Genomic DNA, 22,408 nt, shown 5'->3' with positions numbered 1-22,408 from the left:
GGTGGTAATACAGAAAATCCTCACAAAATACTTTCCTACTTCCTTCGCTGCTGAAGTTACATTGATAATAACACTCAATCAGACTACAGTCTCTTCTGGGAATGGAAGGAGCCTTTCTGTTTGTACAAAACAATTCAATCCAACCCATCCTGGACTCCAAAGGAAGCTCTGTTAAGAGACCTCCAACACTGAACAAACATGAAGAGATGGAGTCACCATCAAATATGTAAATATAAACAGACCACAGGTCAGTGCTCAGTGTGGGTGGTTAAGATTGTGGGGTGGGATAGAGTTTGAGGTGGAAGAAGAGTGCTAACAACTACCTGGTTTCTCATTCTCTTTTTCATTCCTACTATCAGATTTTTTTCAACAAGAGATGCCAAGGTTAGAAAGCCCAACCTTGAACTCTCAGTGTAAACTTTGTGGTCTTTCCTGCAGCAAAATCTGACTCTAGGCCTGTCCACGGCCATGTTATCCCTGGTTTACACACACAACTGAAACTATGCATTTTGAACTAGCTTACTCTGACGCTCTCTTTGTGGAATGATATGACACTACTGCAGAGCACAGTCTGGACAGGTTTTGTTGTCAACAGATAAAATCAAAGAGAGGTAACTTCTGCATGCACTTTGAGACTTTCAAAGTTCCTGTATGGGAACCTCTATTAACCCTGGTAAGTCACTCAAGAGAGTAAGAAACAGTAGAGCATCTCATACAGTGCAACAGCTGAAAGTAAAAATTGGCTAATTTCTTGCACACACAAATGCACTTTCGACATACTTGGAAGATGTTTTTGGATACTAGTCAAGATTAGCAGAGTCATGTAATACTTCTGATACGCCTGGTAAGATCTCAATAGTAAGCATTGCCCGCAGTGGATTAAGCATGGCATTACATTACAATGCACGACATCTAGGCCACCCACCTACAGCTCAGTTGAACTTTCTACCCCAGCCTATATTTCTTTTCCCTCTGTAAAGATACCTATGTGCTTGACCTTCAATAAGGTGCTTATTAAAGTTCAAAAGGGATTCCAAACATCCAAGCTTGTGAGGAGGAGGAATTATGTCTTCTATACAATGTCTTTCAAGAACCCCAGGTCATCCCATAAGCTGAAGTAAAAAGTACATGTTTGAAACACTAGGTAGCTTAAGGCCAAATACACAAGCACAACAGCAACAATTGTTCATTCGAGTTTTAATGTAAAATCCATCAATTTTGCATTATAGACACAATTGATTTTTTTAAGTACCTCAGGGCTTCTACAGATTAAAGATACACCAAGAGGTTTCACAGAGGTGCAGAATTTCTGCTTAGACTCAGCTTCCTCTAGACCAGGCCTGCACAACTTGTGGCTCTCCAGCTGTTTTGGATTCCAACTCCCAGAAGTCCTAGTCAGCTTGTCCAGTGGCCAGGAATTCTGGAAGTTGGAGGTCAGAACAGCTGGAGAGTAGCAGGTTGTGTAGGCCTACTTCAGACTGTGAACAAGGTACTAAATGCATTAAAACAAATGTACCCACTAGACTTGCTTATCCATTTATGAAGTGCTCTAATCTTATCACTTTCAAGTGCCCTTCATGGAGCTCTATGGATAACAAAATGCTTTGACACCATTGTTAACCAACTTAACTGGCAAGGAAGGATCTTCAGCAAGAGACTTAGTAAATAAAGGTTGCTTACCTGTAACCGTATTTCTTCGAGTGTCTATCCGTGAAATTCACACCTATGGGTTCTCCTGTGCGCATGCGCAGCAATCCGGAACTTCTAGAATTTTTAATGAATTTTTAAATGATTATTTGAAGAATAAAGATAGGCCCCGCCCACTCTCCGCCCCCCCGGTATATCAGCCCCCGCGGGCGTCCCAGAGGTAGTTCCCCTAGCGCCAAATAGAAGTTTAATGGAGGCATGACAGCGGGGAGGATGGGCGGGTTGTGTGAATTTCACGGATAGACACTCGAAGAAATACGGTTACAGGTAAGCAACCTTTATTTTTTCTTCGTGTCTTCCGTGAAATGCACACCTATGGGTGAATAGCAAGCTACTGACCTGGAGGTGGGTCATGCCACACAGGAAAACAGTACAGCTCTGCCGAAGGCTGCATCTTTTTTGGCCAACACATCCAGCTTGTAGTGTGATACAAACGTGGACGGTGTGGACCATGTTGCCGCTCTACAGATCTGATCAAGTGGAACTCCACGCAAAAAGGCTTGGGAGGTGGAGAGTGATCTGGTTGAGTGGGCCACCACGTGAGATGGTGGCTGCTTTCCTGCCAATTGGTAGGCTAGTCTGATCGTTGAAACGATCCAAGAGGCTATACCCTGGGAAGAGACAGGGTGCCCCATCATGTCTTTCCTGTATTTTAAAAAGAGCCTTGGGGATTTCCTATGAGGGGATGTCCTATGCAAATAGAATGAAATGGCCCTCTTGACATCCAAAGAATGGAGGGCCACCTCTAGTGGAGACGATGGATTCAGGAAGAATGCTGGTAATATGATGTCTTGAGACATGTGGAAGTGAGAGACTACTTTAGTTAAGAAAGTGACATCGGTACGAAGGACAACCTTGTCATCGTGGAACCTCACGTACGGTGGGTCCGATCTGAGGGCCGTGAGTTCACTGGCTCTTTTGGCCGAGGTGATGGCCACCAGGAATGCTGTTTTCCAAGAGAGGTGAGATATGTCATTGGAGGCCATGGGTTCAAAGGGCGGCTTTGATAGCTGGGATAGCACCAGCTCTAGGCTCCATTGTGGGGGAGGGGGGGCGACAGGCGGGTGGATATTCTTGTATCCTTTCAAAAACAATTGAACCAAATGGTCCTGAAAAAGGGACGGCAAGCCACACTTTCTTCTAAAGGATGATATAGCAGCGAGGTAGCACTTAACTGAAGAGAGGGAAAAACCTTTATTGGAAAGGTGGACTAGGAAGTCCAACACTATGGAGACGGGGGCTGTAGAAGGGTTGTGTCCAACTGATTTTGTGAATGTTGTGAATGATGACCACTTATAAGCATAAGACTTTGTGGTGGATGGTTTATGAGCGGCGAGGAGTATGCGTGATACCTCCTCTGATAGATTCATTGTGATCTGATCCTCCATGCCGTTAAGTGGAGGGAGGGGAGGTCTGGGTGGAGAACGAGCCCGTTCTCCACCGTGAGGAGGTCTGGGAAGGGATCCAGATGGGAGTATTCCCTGTTGGAAATTTGGAGGAGTGTGGCAAACCAGTGTTGGCGTGGCCACCAAGGGGCGATCAGGATGCAATCCGATTTGTCCTGAATTATCTTGGCTATGACTGGGGATAGGAGAGGGAGGGGTGGAAACATGTAGATGAGGTTCATTGTCCACCGGAAGAGGAATGCGTCCCCGAGACAACCTGGGGATGCGTGAGGGGGGAGTCTTGCGCAGTATGTTGGGCAGTGGGTGTTCATTGGGGATGCGAATAGATCTATTGTGGGCATCCCCCATTTGCGTGTGATGGCTTGGAATTGGGACCTGTGGAGATGCCATTCGTGATTGTTCTTTGATGTTCTGCTTAGAGAATCTGCCAATGTGTTGTCTTGGCCCGGTAGGTGGATGGCCGAGAGGAGGATGTTTTTCTGAATGCACCATTCCCAGATGCGAGTTGAGATTGACGTCAGTATTTGGGAACGAGTTCCCCCTTGTTTGTTGATGTAATATTTGACTGCGGTATTGTCTGTTACTATTTGGACTATATGGTTGGAGGTGATACGGGCGAAGGCTCGAAGGGCCTTCTCCACCGCCATCATTTCCAGTGCATTTATGTGAAAGTGGCGCTCCTGAGGGAGCCAGTGACCGCTGACTTTGAATCCCTTGAGATGTGCTCCCCAGCCTGAGTTGGAGGCGTCCGTAGTCAGGGACATGGACGGATGTGGTTGTATGAATGGCATGCCTAGGCGAACATTGAGTGCTCTTGTCCACCATGTGAGGGAGTGTAGCACCGTGTGTGGGGGGTAGAGGATCCGGGACTGTGGGTCGCGGAGGGGGTCGAAAGTTCTGATGAACCAGTTCTGCAGCGGCCTCATCCGAAGCCGGGCAAAGGGGGTTACACTGGTGGTAGATGCCATATGGCCAAGTATAGATTGGATAGCCCAAGCTGAGGCCTGCTGTGTTTGGATGAGTGAAAGAATAGCTTGTTGGAGTTTCAAAAAGCGGTCCTCTGGGAGGAAGGCTCTTTGGAGTGTGGAGTCTATGATGGCTCCTATGAATTGGATGCGTTGAGTTGGTTGAAGATGAGATTTTTCGTGGTTCACCACTAGGCCGAGATCCTGTAAAAGAGATAAGGTGTAATGAATATCTGTGCATAATTGAGACTTTGAAGTCGAGGCCAACATCCAGTCATCCAGGTACGGAAAAACTGTTATGCCTTGTTGGCGGAGGTGTGCGGCTATGACCGCCATGCATTTTGTAAACACCCTGGGGGCGGTGGACAAACCAAAGGGTAGAGAATTAAACGAAAAATGGTAATTTTGGACCGTGAAGGTAAGAAACCTTCGGTGGGAGTGTCTAATTGAGATGTGGAAGTATGCATCCCGTAGGTCAATTGTTGCTAACCATGCCCCTTCGGGAATGAAGGGAAGGATGTTGGGAAGAGTGACCATGCGAAATCTGCGTGGGGTGATAAAGGTGTTGAGTTTGCGGAGGTCCAAAATGGGCCGTAGTCCGCCATCTTTTTTGTCTATGAGAAAGTAACGAGAATAGAAGCAGGTGTTAGATGTGTGTGAAGGTATGGAGGAGATTGCTCCCTTAATGAGCAAGGAGTGAACCTCGTCCCATATGGTCTGGGAGGATTGTGTGATGATGACTTTCCCAACAGGTGGGTAGTTATTAAACTCAATTGCATAACCTCTATCAATTATATCAAGGACCCAAGTGTCTGTGGTTATGGATTGCCACTGTGGGAGGAAGGAATGTAGTCTATTGAGGTAAGTGAGGTGTTGGGTTGAGGGAGGGGGGATGAGTATACTAAAAACGTCTTTTGTTGTTGTTTGGGGGTCTGGTACCACGGTACTGACCTCTTGAGGGAAGTGGAGGGCGTCTCGTGGCTGCAGTGGGCGCATATGGTCGCTGTCGTCCTCTGTAGAATGAGGTGTTGTAAGGTTTGTTGTAAAAGTGGGGGCGAAAATAGTAGGAGCCCCAGCGCTGTCGTTGGTAAGTGTACGGTTGTTGGTCATATTTGTACACTGTTTGTTTCATCTCGTGAGAGTGTTTAAGCTGTGAGTCAGTCTCAGGGTTGAATAGACCTGCCTCATCCATAGGGAGATTCTCAATGAGGGAACGTTGAGATTGAGAGAGGATAGCAGCTCTAAGCCATGCATGACGACGAAGGGCTACTGATCCTGCAATTAGTTTTCCAGAATTATCAGCAGTGTTTCTTGCAAGGTCTTTTTGCAGTTTGGCTAAGAGAAGGGCTTCCTGTTGGTAAGCCTTAGCCATTGGTTGCTCAGCTGGTGGTAAGAGTTCTAGGTAAGGGGATATCTTGTTCCAGAGTAGAGTCTGGTAAACACTCATGTAAACCCCATAATGGGCCATGCGTGCGAAAAGGCATGCTGAGGAATAAAATTTTTTGGCCATAGTATCTAGCTTTCTCCCTTCTTTGTCAGAGGGAGATGCTTGGTTTGTTTGGATAGGTTTTGGTTGAGCATCGGTCACCACAGAGTTTGCCTTAGGCATCTTAGAGAGCCATGAGGCTGTGGAAAGATCAATACGGTATAAATTTTCTGCTCTTTTAGGGGTTGCTGGAACCAAGGCCGGGGCAACTCCTGTATTTTTTAGAATTTTCAAGAGAAATGGAAGTGTGGGTAACACAGTAGATGTAGGCGTTTGTTGTTCAGTGGATGTAAAGCATGGATCTGATACAGTATCTGAAGGTTCAGGAGTGGTAAGGTTTAAGGCTTTGGCAAGCCTTATTAACAGAGCTGAGAATTTTTTAAAATCTTCCAAATGTTGAGGGGACGGGTCAGGGTCTGGTTGGGGGTCTTGAATGACTGGTGTGTCATTCGTGGCCTCCAAATCGATTGTATCTGTTTCTATTTGGTGGGGCATAGTAGGTTCCAAATTAAAACCCTGGGGATCCATGTCTCCCTGGGGGTCTGGGGGACGAGAGAGTGTAGCGGAAGGAGGTTCACGGGGGGGTTGGGGAAAGTTTGGATCAGAGTAATGAGGTGGATGCATCCCCTTGAATGAATCAGGAGGGGGGGTGGGTAATAGAAGGGATAAACCGGGAAGGGAGGAGGGGGAGGGTACATATGGTAAGGGTATTCCTGGTATCCATAAGGCTGCTGGTGAGAAGGAGGCACTGTGCGCGTCCTTTTGGGAGGGGGAAGAGAAGGAGTTGTGGGTTGGCGTGGAACCGGGGATGGAGAGCGGCGGCGGCGTCCGCTGGAGAGCGCTGAGGAGCTGGGCCGAGCCGGGGATGGTGACTCCTCCGGTTCCGGGGATTGGGGAGGGCTGAGCGAAGGAGGAGGTGAGTTTTGAGAGGGCGGGAGAGGCGGGGGGGAGAGGGAGGCGTCTGGAGGAGGCTGCGGTTCCAGCTCCATGTGCGGAGCTAAGAGCTCGAGAGGAGGGAGATGGGAGGGGTCTTCCATGTGGAGGAGGGAGGGGAGCGGTTCCTGGAGCTGCAAAGTGGAACCGGGGAGAAAAGGCACAGACTGCAATACAGGGGGACTCAAGGGCTGTGTGCCAGTGAGTTGCCGTCCCTTTTTTTGTTTGTTTGATTTCTCTTTTGCTTTTGAAGACCTCGTGGTCTGTTTAGCTATTTTGGATTTCTTTTTCTGCGGCTCCACAGTGGGAGAGTCCGCTTGCTCTCTATCCCGCCTATCCCCAACGCGTGGGGAGGGAGGCTGGGAGGTAGCTTGAACAGGGGAGGATTGGGAGGGAGCGGGAGGAGCTTGCGGGGCCAGGGCCCACTCATACAAAAGAGCTTTTAATCTGGCATCTCTGCCTTTGCGAGCTCTGGATGTGAAGCTAAGGCAAATCTCGCAAGTCTGGAGATTGTGAGTCTCTCCCAGACAGAGGAGGCATTTAGAATGTTTGTCTGCCTCGGGGAGGTTGGCCCCGCAGGAGGAACAATTTTTAAAACAGAGGGAAGACATCTAGCCCGATTTAGAATGGTCGTCAGCCGGTCCGTGGTCAGGGGAAGGAGAGGTCTGGTAGTCGAGTGAGAGTCCTGGTCAAGAAGCCAATAGAGTCCGAAAAGAAAGGAGAAGTCCTGACGATGCTGCCTGTTTGGCGCGGAAAAAGGAACTACCTCTGGGACGCCCGCGGGGGCTGATATACCGGGGGGGGGCGGAGAGTGGGCGGGGCCTATCTTTATTCTTCAAATAATCATTTAAAAATTCATTAAAAATTCTAGAAGTTCCGGATTGCTGCGCATGCGCACAGGAGAACCCATAGGTGTGCATTTCACGGAAGACACGAAGAAAAAATAGTAGTAATTCTCCAATTCAGTCTGGCTTCTGGAGCCAAGTGTTCTTCTGACCCACCCTGTACTTTCCTTTGTTTCTGGCAGTCTTGCAAAACAAGTGAGCACCTGGGCATTCTTTACATTTGGCTCATGTATCAAATATTACAACTACTTTTATAGCATGACTATAGATGCCCCAGGCATGGTTTTATTTTAATTCAATATTAACAGGTCATTTCCAAAGCCAGATTATTTTATTACAACAGTGCAATAACCTGAATCACAAAGTTGAGTGTCATTACAAGATTTAGGAGTATGTGCTCATAAAAATAAATAACACCTGATATTCAATAGTTTGAAAAACACCCACTCCTGCCCCAAAATTTTGTCATTTCAAGTCTCAGAAAGATGAAAATGTATCCATGTGACTTGGTAATTCTTTTCAGTATGGTTGTTAATTGACAGTGTGAGTATATAAGACATGTCTTTGTTATTGTTAATTTGAATGATAAAGAATTGCACAATGGTCCTGCCAAATTAACATCATATGATGGCATGGGAGACCTTTGTGTTCAAGTGCATCCTTTATTCAGGCAGAACTTATGCTGACGCATAAGGAAGTTTTATAAGGTCATCTGGATTCTCTGAATAAACACAATTTGAAATCAAAATATGTGTTATTCATAAACTTGATCCACAGTGTGTACACATCTCAAATGACTACCAAGCTGCCTGTTTCTACTTGAAAAAGTTGAAAAAATATTTGCATATGACACGGCAATAAAAATTAGATTTATTGCACTTTGGTCGGAACATGATTTAGGTAAAAAATGTTGAATTGTATACAACACAAAACATTGTACAATTCTTTCTTTTCTGCACTGTTTTTATTGTAGGAGGGCAAAGCACTGGTGAGGATAGAAACGAAAATTTCAGCTTAACGGCCCTTTAAGGTCTTCTAAGTCAGTGGCCACTAGCATAACTGGCAATAGCAAATTTCATAGTTTAACTACATGGAGATGTGAAGGAGAACTTTCCCAGTTTGAAAATTCTACAAGAATAATGAAATGATCTCTGAATCCTGAGATTCCTTGAAAACTGATCAAGGCATCTCAGTTGAAAAGTCAATAAGCCAATGTGTCTACTTCTGTCATCCGTGTGTCATATTTTAAGTGATGAGAAGTTGTACATCCATTACAGTATGTAGGTACTGTGTAGGAGGAGGCTTTCTACTTCTTCAGCAAAGGCCTTATTCCTCTGCACCAGCAGAGTGCTGTATGTAAATCTAAGGTCTTGTAACAAAAATAAATGTAAATAAGTATGAGAGTCTCATTGTGCTAAATGAATAATAATGTCTGTTTATCCCAAAAAGGATATAAATTAAAAACTCTGGTTCTTGACTCTAATTTTTGGAACCTATGTTCAAATATGAAGTCTAGAAAACCAAAAAGCTGACAAAGTTCTTACCATAGACTGAAATCACTGCCAAGATGAGCCATGCAGTCCATTCAGGAAGATATTTGATAAACACCAGGGCCATTAGAGCACTTATCATAATGAGATAGCCCTGCTGCAGCCGGAGAGGTCCTTTCCAGTGAATGCAGATCATCCCTACTACACCGAAGTTCCAGATCATGAGTGCAACAGTAATGTAGTCCATAGCAACATTGTAAGTCTTAAAAACCTCCCTATAAAACACATAAAAATCAGAAGAAATCCTTTTGCAAAAAATTAGAAGAAACAAACAAAAAATAGCAATAGTTAAATAAATTATGTTTGCATTTGTATAACAAGGTCAAAACTATTTATTTCTGTCTTATCTTAGATTAATAGATATTAAACCTTATTCTATTTGGCTGGAGTGCTTTATTCAACCTTCCTTTCAATTTGTGTCTTGGTTTACAAATTGCAGTTCATGTCATCATGCACTTTCAACTATTAAGCTTCTGTAAAGTGAGTGGGAAAATTATATCCAACTGTGTTGCCAAATTCTACACCACTGTTCCGCCAAAATATGTGCTGAGGACAGTATACTGTTAGTCCTCAATTCTAATCTGTGCTTGCACCAGCATTCTCACTTTAGAAAAATGTTGACTAAACAAGGAAAGCTTGAATTCCTGGCATCTTCAATGCCCAATGAGAGAAACATTTCTGCAAACACACAAGATGCCGTGTATGGTCAAAAGGGAGTCATCTAAATGAACAGTGTTTTCCTTTAAACTTGAAATATAGATATCTTACTCAGGTTTGTATTTAAGGTATCTGAAGGTAATCACCTAACTTAACTAGAAATGCTTGGCAATTGTCTGTTTGTTAACTGTCTCTGATTTTTTTCTCAAAGTTTCCTTTTTGAAATGGTGACATTGAACACAACTGTTCAGAAACGTGAAGTGAAAGACAGGATAATATCCCTCATTGTGTTTGAAGATGACAAAAAAGACAGAAAAAGAATCCCTTAAACCAATGGCTCAGAGGCACATTTTCTATGGCACCAATCTCCAAGAGATGTGGAATTTCTCACATCTCCTGCCTTTCTTTGCTCTTTGCAACAAGAAAAGGAAGGTGTTTACTATTCAGCCTCCTTACAAACAGAACAGTGCGACTTTTAAACTACTTCCTGCAACCACTGGTATATAGTTATGGATCTTCATAATTTTTTTCCTATGATGATAGAGATTATCTCTTTATTTAATCTGATTTGTAGCAGCTAAACTTTCAAGTAAGTAAGTAGAGTGAAAGAAAGTCTACAGCATAAACAAAAAAAACCTTAGAATAGTGAAAAACAGAAGAAACAAAGGAGAGAGATTGAAAGTTCCTTCTTAACAAGGGCCCAAAATGAAAACTGGAGGAGAGGCAGAGAAACTGACAGAAGTACTAACAGACTCCTGTTTTGGCACAAGGAAAATGATTTACTTCATGTGGACTGCCCTTCTGCACCACTGAGAAAATCTACAGGACATATACACACAGCATCGGGCATAACTATGCATATACTACCTTTTCTTCCTGTTGTACTTTGAAATCGTAAAGCTTACACTTTAACAAATGCAGGTATATCTGTTTACCATCTCTACTAAGTCTAAAAGATCAAGATTTTCTGCAAACTTACCCTAAGTAAATGAATGAAAAAAAGAAAAGCAAGAAGAGAGAAGAAACGATGAGCCAACCATGGATCACCTGTAAAACAAAAGTATTTTTTCTCATTATCAGGCAGGTGAGATTTCAAAATTACTATATGAAAGAATTTGGATCCTGGTTAATATAGTTTTTCCCCCTGGAAAATACAAATGGATGCTGAGTTTCATGTAGACCAAGGCAGCAGAAACATGTGGCCTGTCCCCAAATTATTTTTGCAGCCTCTGGAACTATAAATGAAACAATCAACCCCAAACAAAGGAGCAGCATCCCAAGGAACATGACTTTCTTTCAGAGCAAGCCTTGATTTAGTAGGGGAAAAAGGATTTTCTGAAAACATGAATAAGGGGAGGAGTGAGCTCAAAGCAATTTCATGGTTTTTCCCTGTTCTATGCAGAGGGGATGATGTTGTCCCTGAAGGATCCTCACAGCTGGAAAATCTGCCTGGGAGTAATGGACCAATTCTCCATGAACATGTTCTACTTGAACATGAGTCTCTTTAGATTCCAGCCACTATTACTAACACTTCCACAAAGAGTTGGGAATCAAAAATGTCTGCTGATTAGAAAAAAGACAAGCACTAATAAGTAAGAAAAAAAATCTTAACTTGCGCTTTTGGCTCATAATTGTAAAATGGAATATTAACACAGAAAATAGAACTTTATTGGGCAGTGTACCCATGGGTTACTATAAACAATTTACACCACTAAATAAATGCTGAAAAATATTGTCACTGAATACATTTACAATTTATGCTACAATTGTGTGACTCAAAGTTGCTCCCAATTTATGGCAATCCTAATCCTCATACAAGGCTTTCTTGGCAAGAGGGGTTGCCTTTGCCACACTCTGAAGCTGAAAGAGTGTGACTTGCCTAGGGTCAACCAGTGGGTTTCCATGGCTGAGCAGGGATTTGAACCTTCAGAGTTGCAGTCCAACACTTAAAGCACTACACTGCACTAGATCTCTATGTTTTCTAAAACATCCAGGCAATACCCATGTTTTTCACAAAACATGCCTGACAAAAATTAGTATCACTTCACAACATGCCAAGGCAGGTCTCCAGAGTTTAATGAAAATCTTTTAACATCTCACTTGACAGCAGCAGCACACACTAATTGATTTGTTGCTACAGATACCAGTTTCCCTGCTAAAACATTATTTAAGCCTGCAAAACTTTGCAACATGGGTAGAAATCAAAGGATTTACTGACAGTGAGGAATCCGTATTTACATGGCTTCACAGCAGACAAGTTCCAGTGTGCCGTGGCAATCAAAGGTTGTGTAAATGTTCATTCTTCTCCTTCAGTCTCTCCCATTTCAGTTCTGGCGAAAAAATTTCTTGCAAATGCTCCTACCCCTTTTTATTCACTCCAGTTCTGGCTAAAAAGCTTCTCACAAATGCTCTCACTGCCTTGTTCGATTCCTGTCACTTTAGTTCTGGCTCAAAATTCACTCACAAATAATTTCATCCCTCCTTCCATCCCCTTCACTCATTCTAGTTTCAGCTTAAAATCTTATCTCTCACAAGTGTTCCCAACATTTCTTTCATTCTCTATAAATAGCTGGATTTATGCACCCATCAAGCATTCCAGATGCCTGAATGTGGCCTCTGGCTCCACTGCAGTTGTGCACCTGTAATCGTTGAAATGAGGGGTCACAGTCCTGCTACAGTTTGATTAGTATCTACTATATTCAGATGATGATGAACATTTCTCCATTGAAATAAAGTAGTAGGTTTATGCAACCCAGTCCTGTGACCCCCAATGTCAACTGTCAAATGGGGAAAGGAATCAAGGAAAGCTTGTAAGCCAGATCTCCTATCTGGCCAGTTTCTCCTAATGCTTTGAAGACAGTGTTTTGATATCACACTAAACTTCTGAGTATATCAACACCCTAGAATTAATGTGGTGCCAAACCACTTTAATTGCCTTGGTGCAATGTTATGGAATCATGGGAGTTGTCGTTTTACCAGGTCTTTAGCCTCCTTTGCCAGAGTGCCGGTGCTTTACCAAACCACAGCTCCCAGGATTCTATAGTACTGAACCATGGCAGTTAAAGTTACGTCAAACTGCATTAAATCTACTGTGTAGATGCAGCTTTAGAGCTCTCTGCCAAAGAAGTTTCTCTGGCAAAGAAGTAGATGCATCCTTTGTTGCAATGAAGCTTAAAGCTTCAAATTAAGCTGAAAAGTGAAGTTTGTTTCAAGATGTGTTGACCCATTAAACAAAATCTGTATGAAAAAAACTGTGTACTAGTTTAAAGTGTTTTTATTAAACAGCACTGTTACAAAGAGATAGACACCAGCCAATTACAATGAATGCAGAACCCAATTTCTATTCTCTGAGGACCTCTACAGGCTGCATGGGTCCTGAAAATCAGCCAGAAATCACAAATGGGAATAACATGAAATCACTTCTAGTTGCCATTGGGGGGGGGGGGGGGGGGGGGCTTTTGGCCAGTATCTTCTGCCCAAAACAATACCTGACCATTTTGGTGTTCAGACAGAGTTTTTAGTGGGAGGGAGACTTAGAACAAGTATAGAGCGACAAATGTAAAGTATGGGCCTGTTTGTTGTTTATTCCTTATTTATTTAGTTTGTAGCCCATTCTTTATTTATCATATTTACGCATATTTGTATAAGATTCAGCTTTTGAGATACATTTGATTTGTAATAATATTAATTCTCCCTCAAAAACAAACCCAATGTATAAAAAGCAGCAATTGCCAATTTATATATTAATGATAATCTTTTTCTAAAATAAGTGAATGAGGGAAAGAGAAATTTTAATAGTCAGATCCTCCTCTTTAGTGTAGGCACAGTTTTAGCAACTGCTATGGTTTTTTCTACACTGGAAATCATAAATTAAGGTATTAGTAATTAGAAGAATGACACATCTGACAATTTAAGTACTTTCCTAAACATGAGATATGCCAGTTCAGCAAGCTTGAACTCACCTTATAGCACCGGTACTTATAAAGCACAACCAAGAGTATGGTCATGACAATGATGACACTAATCATAATGGCTGCATTCAAAACAGAATTCAGAGCTCTTTGTCCAACTGTTTCTGTATCTTCTGTAAATGGTGTGTAGATTCTGCCACACAACATAGAGAAAAATAAGAAGTATAATATATGTGGTTTATATTTTTGAGTCTTGTTCATTTTTCTGAATAAACAGAGGAATTCAACAAACAGTCCAATAGAGAGAGAGAGAGAGAGAGAGAGAGAGAGAATCATAATTCAGAATACCTTTACACATGCACCATCTAGTGGCTATGAAATGAAGTGCACTATATATTCATGTACGAGTCTAGAAATTTTAGTCAAAAACATAATGCAAAACACCTGGATCAACTTATCCACAGGTCAAATTGAGTACTGTACCTTAACTCAAAACAAAAAAGGAACTGCCCCCATCTCTGAAAGCTTAATCTGTCCCCGTTGTGGTCCCACACCTGACCATTTTGAATGTCTGAATAGAGAAATGGAGGTGGTGGCCAGGAACAACCCCCCACCCCCAAAGGCACTGGTGCTTTTCCCTCTCTGTGGATGGACCCTCAATTTATCCATGGGTCACATTGAATTTCATATATACTTATATACAAATAAATATGATAGGTTATTCATCTAGAACAGTGGTTCTCAACCTGTGGGCCCCCAGTGTTTTGGCCTACAACTATCCAAAATCCCAGCCAGTTTACCAGCTTTTAAGATTTCTTGGAGTTGAAGGCCAAAACATCTGGGGACCTACAGGTTGAGAACCACTGATCTAGAACAAACTCAAGACACATGGAATCTTAATACGGTGAGTAAAAGGTACTGCAGTGTAGCCTGTAGCTCAGGTGCTCTAGGATGTTAATTCCACACTGGGTTTTACAGGTGCTCTCCTGCTAAATCTATTTTGGGAATAGAGTTTAGCATGTTGGATAGTTTCCATAAAACACTGTGCTGATTCAGCACCCCAAAGCAACAACACATCTGAAATACTGTATTCTTAACCCTAAAACTAAAAAAAAAAAAAGATTGGAATTTTGATGACAAACTACACATGAATTTAGAATCAAAGATCAAATGTGTTTTAGTAACATTAACATAATAGCAAAAAAAGTTATATTTCAGAAGATACACATTATCGGGTAAATAACTGAAGTCTATGTGCCCTTCTGCTAATAGGCTGGAGGGAGGCCTTCTATGACTACATTCCCTCACCTCCAGAAAGTCCTCAGTGAGGGCATGCAGGGTGGCAAATGGGCAGTGAGTCACCCTCTTTTCAGTTTTGCTGACAAGTGCCTTTTGTCAGGAGTGAGACACTTGCTGGATTTTTCTCAGTGTCTAATCTGTATTCCAGCAATCATGCATATCAGCAAAAGTTTAACATTCTTTGTTATTCCAGACAGTATCACTAAAGGCCAATTAGGTATGACTGTGTTATTGCCTGGGTTGTGTTGCTTACAGTGAAATAAAATGGGAGAAGTGTAGGAAACAATTTAAAATAGAGAAGTGACATCAGAAAAAGAGGATGTTGAATGTTTCTCTTCCTCATATGCACCCCTCCGGGTACTTTTCTTCTTGTGACTTTCATTTCTGTACTGACAGCCCAGCTGGAAGAAAAGCATTTAGAAGAGGCTTTCAAGGGAAAGAAAAAACAGTGGAACATTTAACACTCTCCCATATTCATTCTCTCTCCATTTGGACTGCATTCTATATCTATTTGAAAATGGTTCATGTTCTAAAGCACAAGTCAACTCTTGTAACACCTACACAACTTGAAAAACTGGTGTGACAGCAAAAAACAAAGAAAAGACGGTCAGAAAATGAAAGCTAAAAAAAGGAATAAGGGAAAATTTGATACATACAGCTGTCCATCCTTGCGTGTATAAAAACTGACAGATTTAATGGTTGCGACAACTACCACCATACAAAGGGTGACAGGCACAAAGAGCATAATCACATGCTTTGCGCCATATTTCAATGTCAGCTCTTCTTCATCGTCGTCGTCTTGTTCCACCACTTGCCGAGTGCTGTTCTGGGGCTGCCCATTAGATGCTGCATTGGGATTATCAGTGCGTCTCTGACTGCTACCCTCTTGACGCCGTCTTTCAACATTGTCATTCTGCAAATAAATATTTAAAAATTCAAAATCTGTAAATACCAACATGGCACATGCATAGTTCCCACTGTAAAATTTTAAGGACAGAAACACTGAATGGTCAGGGAGCATTCCATGTTACAACACTGCTGAAATGACAAAAGAGATGAACAGAAATGCAGCAAGACACAATTTAGGACCCCATACTGTATGGCATAGGAAAAATAAAATTGTTTCATGAAGGACACAGTGTGAAAATGAAGATTCAGTAGTCTGGATATACAAATGAACAGAAAATACAGCTACATTAAGTTTCAAAAGAAAACAAACACACTGTGGGGAAAATGGAGTGATAGAAAGGGCATCTGTGCACTTGTGGATGAAGAGAAAAGAAGCTATATTGAAGGCGCTGCAGTCAGAAGAGCCACTGCAGTAACTGCACTAAGCATTACATACCTGTATTTGATTTCTGTATCATAGTACATGAAGGTAGATTTTTCATGCAAGTTAATAGAGCTAAATAGCTTGTAACAATTTTCCTATAAAATAATGTTACATACAAGTGTAGAAAAAACTGAGTCAGTTTGGCTACTCTTCTCAGCTTATCACTTTTTCTGTCAAGCCTTTATTTGATTTTTTTTACAACCAAGTTAGGAAATGTACTAATGAAAATAAAGTTACATTTGTGATTTTGTCAGGGAATATGCAAGTGCTCTCGGTTCCGTGTGCTTCTTCAACCATTAGGCAAAAACCAATGTGTAAGAAGTCATCTATGGTGAGGAAAACAGCCAATACGTTTGGATTAATTCACACTTTCTCTTTCCAACACAATATCCCCTTTCATGGCATGAAGATTATGCTTTGAAACAATACATCTGACACAGATTGCTTTCCTCTTTGGTTGAAAATAATACTTTTGAGTTGGAGTTCCAAATATGATTTCTGAAATAGGTCCTGATTCTACTCCAGTTTCCTACTCTGCCATGCTATTTTTCTTCCTTTTCTTGCAGTTAGTCCTGAAGACACCTAAAGCCAATCAGGGACTGAGAGGTGAACAGAACAACATGATGTTTATCTGTGACCATATGATGATGTCATTAAAGGTAACTCAAATGTTGCCATTAACTTAGAATTTACAGAAACCAAAACATTGGTGTAATTCTGTCAACTGAAGAAACATGGTGTGATGAAGCACCTGAAAGTGTCTGTGAAAGCTTATGTCATTAAGACAACTTATTAGTTGTAAACACAGTAATTTATTTCAGTTTTTCAATGCAGCCACAGAGACACACGCATGAAAATTAAATTAAAATAAATTAAATACTAGAAAGTACACAATGTTGCCAGAAACATTTGTGATATTTCCCTTTAAGCTCAGCACTGTGCAAGACTATTATAAAGCTTCTTCTAATACAACCTTGAACTAAGGTGGTAGTAAATAGAGGAAGAAAGTGGGGAGAAATAGGTAGAGACTTCACAAATGTATTTTTAAAATTGGCTATTCATTTTCTTCCTTTGGGACCTGTGAATTAGATACATATTCCAGTTACACAGATTTTCGTTGCAATGTTGTCATTACAGCATGAATTTTGTGCGAAAATCCTCAAATCCAGCATTGTTCCTAAAACTTTGAAGACCTTGAGTCCTTGAGGCTTGATTGTACTTTTCTCTTTCTCACAACTCCTTTCTCTGGACTTGCCTTTGTTCCTGCTAATGTTAACCTGTTCATTTATTTTTGGGTCATGGATATGATTGTAAAATGGCTCATCTACATATCGCATTTCCACAAAATAAGTGCAATAGAGATACAATTTGTGGATTCAGGAGTTTAGTAGGATCAGGGCCCTTCCACAAAGCCACATAACCCAGAATATCAAGACCGAAAACCCCACAATATCTGCTTTGAACTGGGATATCTGAGTCCACACTGCAATATATTCCAGTTCAAAGCAGATAATGTGGGATTTCTTGCCTTGATATTTTGGGTTATGTGGCTGTGTGAAAGGACCCTCAGCCTGAAAACATTTGAATGAAGTCCTAGATTTTTTTAAAAAAAACAGTAACATTGACCAGACAAAATAATTGAAGATAAACACCCTACTAAGAGAAGTCTCCTAAATGCATCAAAAACATAGGTTATGGTGCAAGAAATGTTTCTGAACCTTAAAAGTACACTACTGAAAACACATGAACACCTTAGTCCCAAACGTATTTTAAATTAACGTTAAGAACTTTTTCCTAAATAGATTGTACATATATTGTACAATATGAGATTTCTGAAGTGTGGCATGAACGTCACAAGTACACAGAGAAGGAAAAAGGTGATCCAAATAAGTTTCAACACAAGAAATGTGCTGAAGGCTGAAGCTCAGAACTGCCACAGAGAAAATATGCAACAAAATGAAACTTGGGAACAGTACATCTGAGCAAAGGTACATCTTATGTGACAAGGAATTGTGTCACATTTGTTGCACTTTGCTCTAGTACATACAAAACACAAATCCCTACCTGATTAGCATTATACAGATCACAGGTCAGAGATGCCACCTGCAGTGGAAGCAAAGGAACAGATTCCTCAGTTTCACCAGCCATTTTGGAATTAAAGCCTTGAAAGAAGTTTGAGCCAAACCTTTGTACGACTAGTTTGGGAGCAAGAACAAGCTGTATGTCTTCAGATTGAATGAGTAACACCAAAGTCAAGCAATAGCCTTGGTGACTCTCAAATATATTGTTAATGTTAAATGTAAATTACTAGTCCTGAAGATGCAGAATGGGAACATGGGTCCTTCATGACGTCTTACCTAATTGAAAATACAGGAGGCAGCAACAAAAAGAAGGTTGCAGTGCATTATGCAGAACTTTGAATGTTTTACCATACTGTGGACTTCAGTACCTCCATTTACCCTTCAATCCTCTGTGTTTAGTGAGAAGCCTGTATCAGGTTGGGGAAATGTATTACATTGGGATTGTGCTCTCTAAAACAGCTGTCAAATGAACTTTTCCGGACTGCTTTTAATAATGTCTACAATCAGTCAGCACACTAGTCTGTAGACACCCATCTTTGTTGCAATGTATACGATGTACACCAACACTTTCATTTTATTGGATATTAGGTAATAAATTTGTTTCCATTCATAGTTGCCAGCTAGCACACGAAGAGTCCAAATTTTGAAGCACAGTCTAACTACACATTTACAGTGATGTCTTTGGGGAAACCTACACTGTAGAATTAATGTAGTTTGACACCTCTTTGACTGCCATTGTTCAATACTATAAAATCATGGAAGTTATTATTTATTATTTCTTTATTTATGGCATTTTAGTCTGCCTTTCTCAGCTTTACGGCGACTCAAGGTGGCCCACAGAATTGGCAGATTTGATGCCATATGTTCATAAAAATACAGTTAAAAATATTTAACCCAACATTGTAAAAAAACCCATATATAAACCATTTAAAAACATATAGTTTTACAAGGTTTTTAGCTTTTTCTGACAAATAGTGCTAGTGTCGCACAAAACTAAAAATTCCAGGATTCCATAACATTGGACCATGGTAATTAAAGTGGTAGTGCCTAACAGCATTAAGTCTACAGTGCAAATGCACCCTTTATTTCTACAAATTCTCATTTCAGTTTTCTTATACTGATTTTTTTTTTGTTTTAGTACTAATTTATTATTTATTTATTTATTTAGAACGTTTATATACAGGTCTTCTCAATCTCCGCAGAGGAACTCAGGCCGGTTCACAACAAAAGATTTATAAACAATTGTTTAAAATATCACATCACATAATGCACTAATACATAAAATACATTAAAATACAATCATATAATTACATAAGGCCAAGTCATCAGAATGAAATCACAATTCATCACCATCTGACCGTGTGGTCAAGAGTTATTGACTCACTCATCGAATGCTAAATTCCAGAGCCAAGTTTTCACCAGCTTCCTAAAAGTCAGGAGAGAAGGGGCAGTTCTAATCTCCAGTGGGAGAGAGTTCCAGAGCCGAGGGGCCACCATCGAGAAGGCCCTGTCCCTCGTCCCCACCAGACGCGATTGTGAGGGTGGTGGGACCGAGAGCAGGGCCCCTCCAGAAGATCTTAATAACCTTGATGGTTCATAGGGGAGAATCCGTTCGGACAGGTAAATTGGGCCGGAGTCGTTTAGGGCTTTATAGGTCAACACCATCACTTTGAATTGTGCTCGGAATCTGATTGGCAGCCAGTGGAGCTGACATAACAGAGGAGTAGTATGCTCCCTGTACCCCGCTCCTGTTAGTAGTCTGGCTGCCACTTCCGAGCAGTCTTCAAAGGCAACCCCATGTAATACTAAGATGCTTTCCTGGCCCTAACATTCTAAAGGTGTTCAAGATATTGAAAGCAGTTAGGTAACTAAGAGGAAGCTAATACTGTAGCTTAATCTAACACACATCCCTATTGACTTCTTTGGCAAAAATGCAGTTGCTTAAGACCTTCTTGTTTCAAGATTTACAATACTAGTTTAAGAAGCTTTCTGTATGCCAGTTTATACATGCCTATTCATTATTCAACACATGATGTAATACCACTGTAATAATCTATTCTGACTAAATATAGTGGAACACAGTCAAAACTTCCCCTGCATAATGCACCACAATATTACTGGTAAAGCCAAAGAGCAAACAATGGCTATAAAGCCTCAGATTTAGCAAGAAAGGTTTCTTAGGGCTCAGCTCACAGAAACAAGATGCCAAGGGAATGTGAAAAAGAACTGACCACAGTACAAATGTGCAATACATTAAATATGGCACCGAGCCTTCCATTTTTACACACTAACCAAACCGTCACCATTAATTCTACTGTTGCTGTTATAGATTCAGAAAGAAATGAACTTGTTTATGGGAGAAATACTCTAGTTGACTTCTAGCTCCTTCTGCAAAAAGCGCCATGTCATTTGATGGATCTTCTTACCAGCAGAAACTCACTATAATCATAGCACCTGACAACTGAAGGTGATAAAACCAGCTGGAAATCCATCCATCATCGGAAGCAAGCCTGCAGCTTTGGGAACACTGTTCCTACATCCATTCAAAAGTGTTCTATTTTACAAGGCTCAGGAGGAAAGAAACTTGCAATGATTTCTTTCCCAGACCCCATGAAAAATCTTGACTTCTAGTAAAACTTTTTGTGTGTGTCAGGAGTGACTTGAGAAACTGCAAATAGCTTCTGGTGTGAGAGAATTGGCCATCTGCAAGGACATTGCCCAGGGGACACCTGGATGTTTTACCATCCTGCGCGAGGCCTCTCTCAAGACCCCACATGAGAAGCTGGAGCTGACAGGTGGGAGCTCAGCCCACTCCCTGGATTCAAACCACCAACCTTTCATTTAACCCATTGCACCACCAGGGGCTCCAGAGTAAAACTGGTGAAATTGTTTTTTTAATATGTGTGTATGTTGGGAGTCCTTGATAGATATGGGAGCCAAAGCCTTTTCCTACTCATAAAGGGATCCAGGACATGGTACAATGCCCTTGCTACAAGAACTGGGGAAAAATAGCTCTTTCCAAAATAAGCTCTGTTTTGCTTTTGAACATTCACAATTTGCTTTTTATTTTATTCAGTTTTATCAGCATAATAAATAGAAATATGGAGTCAAATATCCCAAAGAGAGAGGGAACAAAAAGGAAATATGTAAGGTTTTATGGCTGATGAGATAACAGAATTATCCTTACAGGACTTAACCATTACAATGTTCTAAAATTTGACCATATTGCACAACTGGCATTAATGACTAGAGAATCTATGTTATAATGGGAAGAGAGACAAACTGAGCAGTGATAGCTGGAAAATCCTTAGTGTATGAATTAATTGCTCTCATTTTAGTACCGTATGCAAATATGGGAGATGAGATCTAAAAGCCTATATATCTACAAGGATTATTCAAACAACCCCTCTCCATCCCCAAAGCTTGGAGACCTCAGGAATATCCTCGAAAATAGTAAAAGGGTTATAGCTGGAGCTTTTATGAAATGTGCATGTGCTGCTTTGGGATTTTAACATCTAATTCTGAATTGCTTTTGAAAGAGTTAGATACAGATTATTATTTCACTTTAAAATCAGACCCAGTTGTTTTACAGTCAAAATTGTTAACATGTTCATGAGATCAAAAGAGAACACTGGAAACAAGGACTGTTGCATACCCTACACTTAATGGATTTCCCTTATAGGAAACAGCTGTGCCTATTTGCCAAGGTGTGTCTCTGTTTTACAACCAGGAACACTAGAAAAAGAATCTCCTAACAGTAAGAGCAAAGAAAAATTATGACAAGTTAAAGGTGCTCAAAAAAAAAAAAAGCAAGCAGTTTGGCAGCAGAAACAGTTTAAAGTTACATAAAGTTAACTTGCAAATCTTTTAAGCATTACAAGAAAGAGGTAAAAGAAATATGGCATAAAGACATTTAGCATAAATATTTAAGACATTTATATCATCAACACTATTTAATAAATGTAATACACTGTACACAATTTCTTTGTGTTTAAGGCACCACACAATTTCTTTTTCTGTTTTATGCTCACAGCAATCTTGTGAGACAGAGCTTTCCAAACTGTGTATTAAGACACATTCGTGTGTCGGCTGCAGTATGTAGATGTGTTGTGCGAATGTATTGAGAAATGACAAAAAAAATCTTGGAAATGTAATTACCAGTATCTTACAAATCATTTATTTTTACCAAATTAAATGAAAGGTTTTCATGAGCTATGTTGTGTTCCCATACATTT

The 22,408-nt window shown here is 41.0% G+C and overlaps 1 protein-coding gene across 2 annotated transcripts in view; it reads right to left on the bottom strand.

The window, feature by feature from the left end:
• Nucleotides 1-22,408, bottom strand: part of PSEN1 (presenilin 1) — a 43,011-nt gene that overhangs the window by 9,179 nt on the left and 11,424 nt on the right. The window contains exons 3-7 of one of the 2 annotated variants that reach the window (XM_060761339.2): nucleotides 18,157-18,195; nucleotides 15,416-15,672; nucleotides 13,512-13,653; nucleotides 10,529-10,596; nucleotides 8,887-9,107 (exon numbers count right to left, since the gene is read on the bottom strand). In XM_060761339.2, coding sequence (XP_060617322.2) covers nucleotides 8,887-9,107; nucleotides 10,529-10,596; nucleotides 13,512-13,653; nucleotides 15,416-15,672; nucleotides 18,157-18,195 — 727 coding nt within the window. The remainder of the gene's footprint in view (nucleotides 1-8,886; nucleotides 9,108-10,528; nucleotides 10,597-13,511; nucleotides 13,654-15,415; nucleotides 15,673-18,156; nucleotides 18,196-22,408) is intronic. The other variant, XM_060761348.2, reaches the window with a different exon arrangement.

Source organism: Anolis sagrei, chromosome 1, assembly GCF_037176765.1.
Source record: "Anolis sagrei isolate rAnoSag1 chromosome 1, rAnoSag1.mat, whole genome shotgun sequence".
Taxonomy (NCBI): domain Eukaryota; kingdom Metazoa; phylum Chordata; class Lepidosauria; order Squamata; family Dactyloidae; genus Anolis; species Anolis sagrei.
Note: the sequence above shows the minus strand (reverse complement) of the source record. Positions and strands in the feature narration are given on the sequence as shown.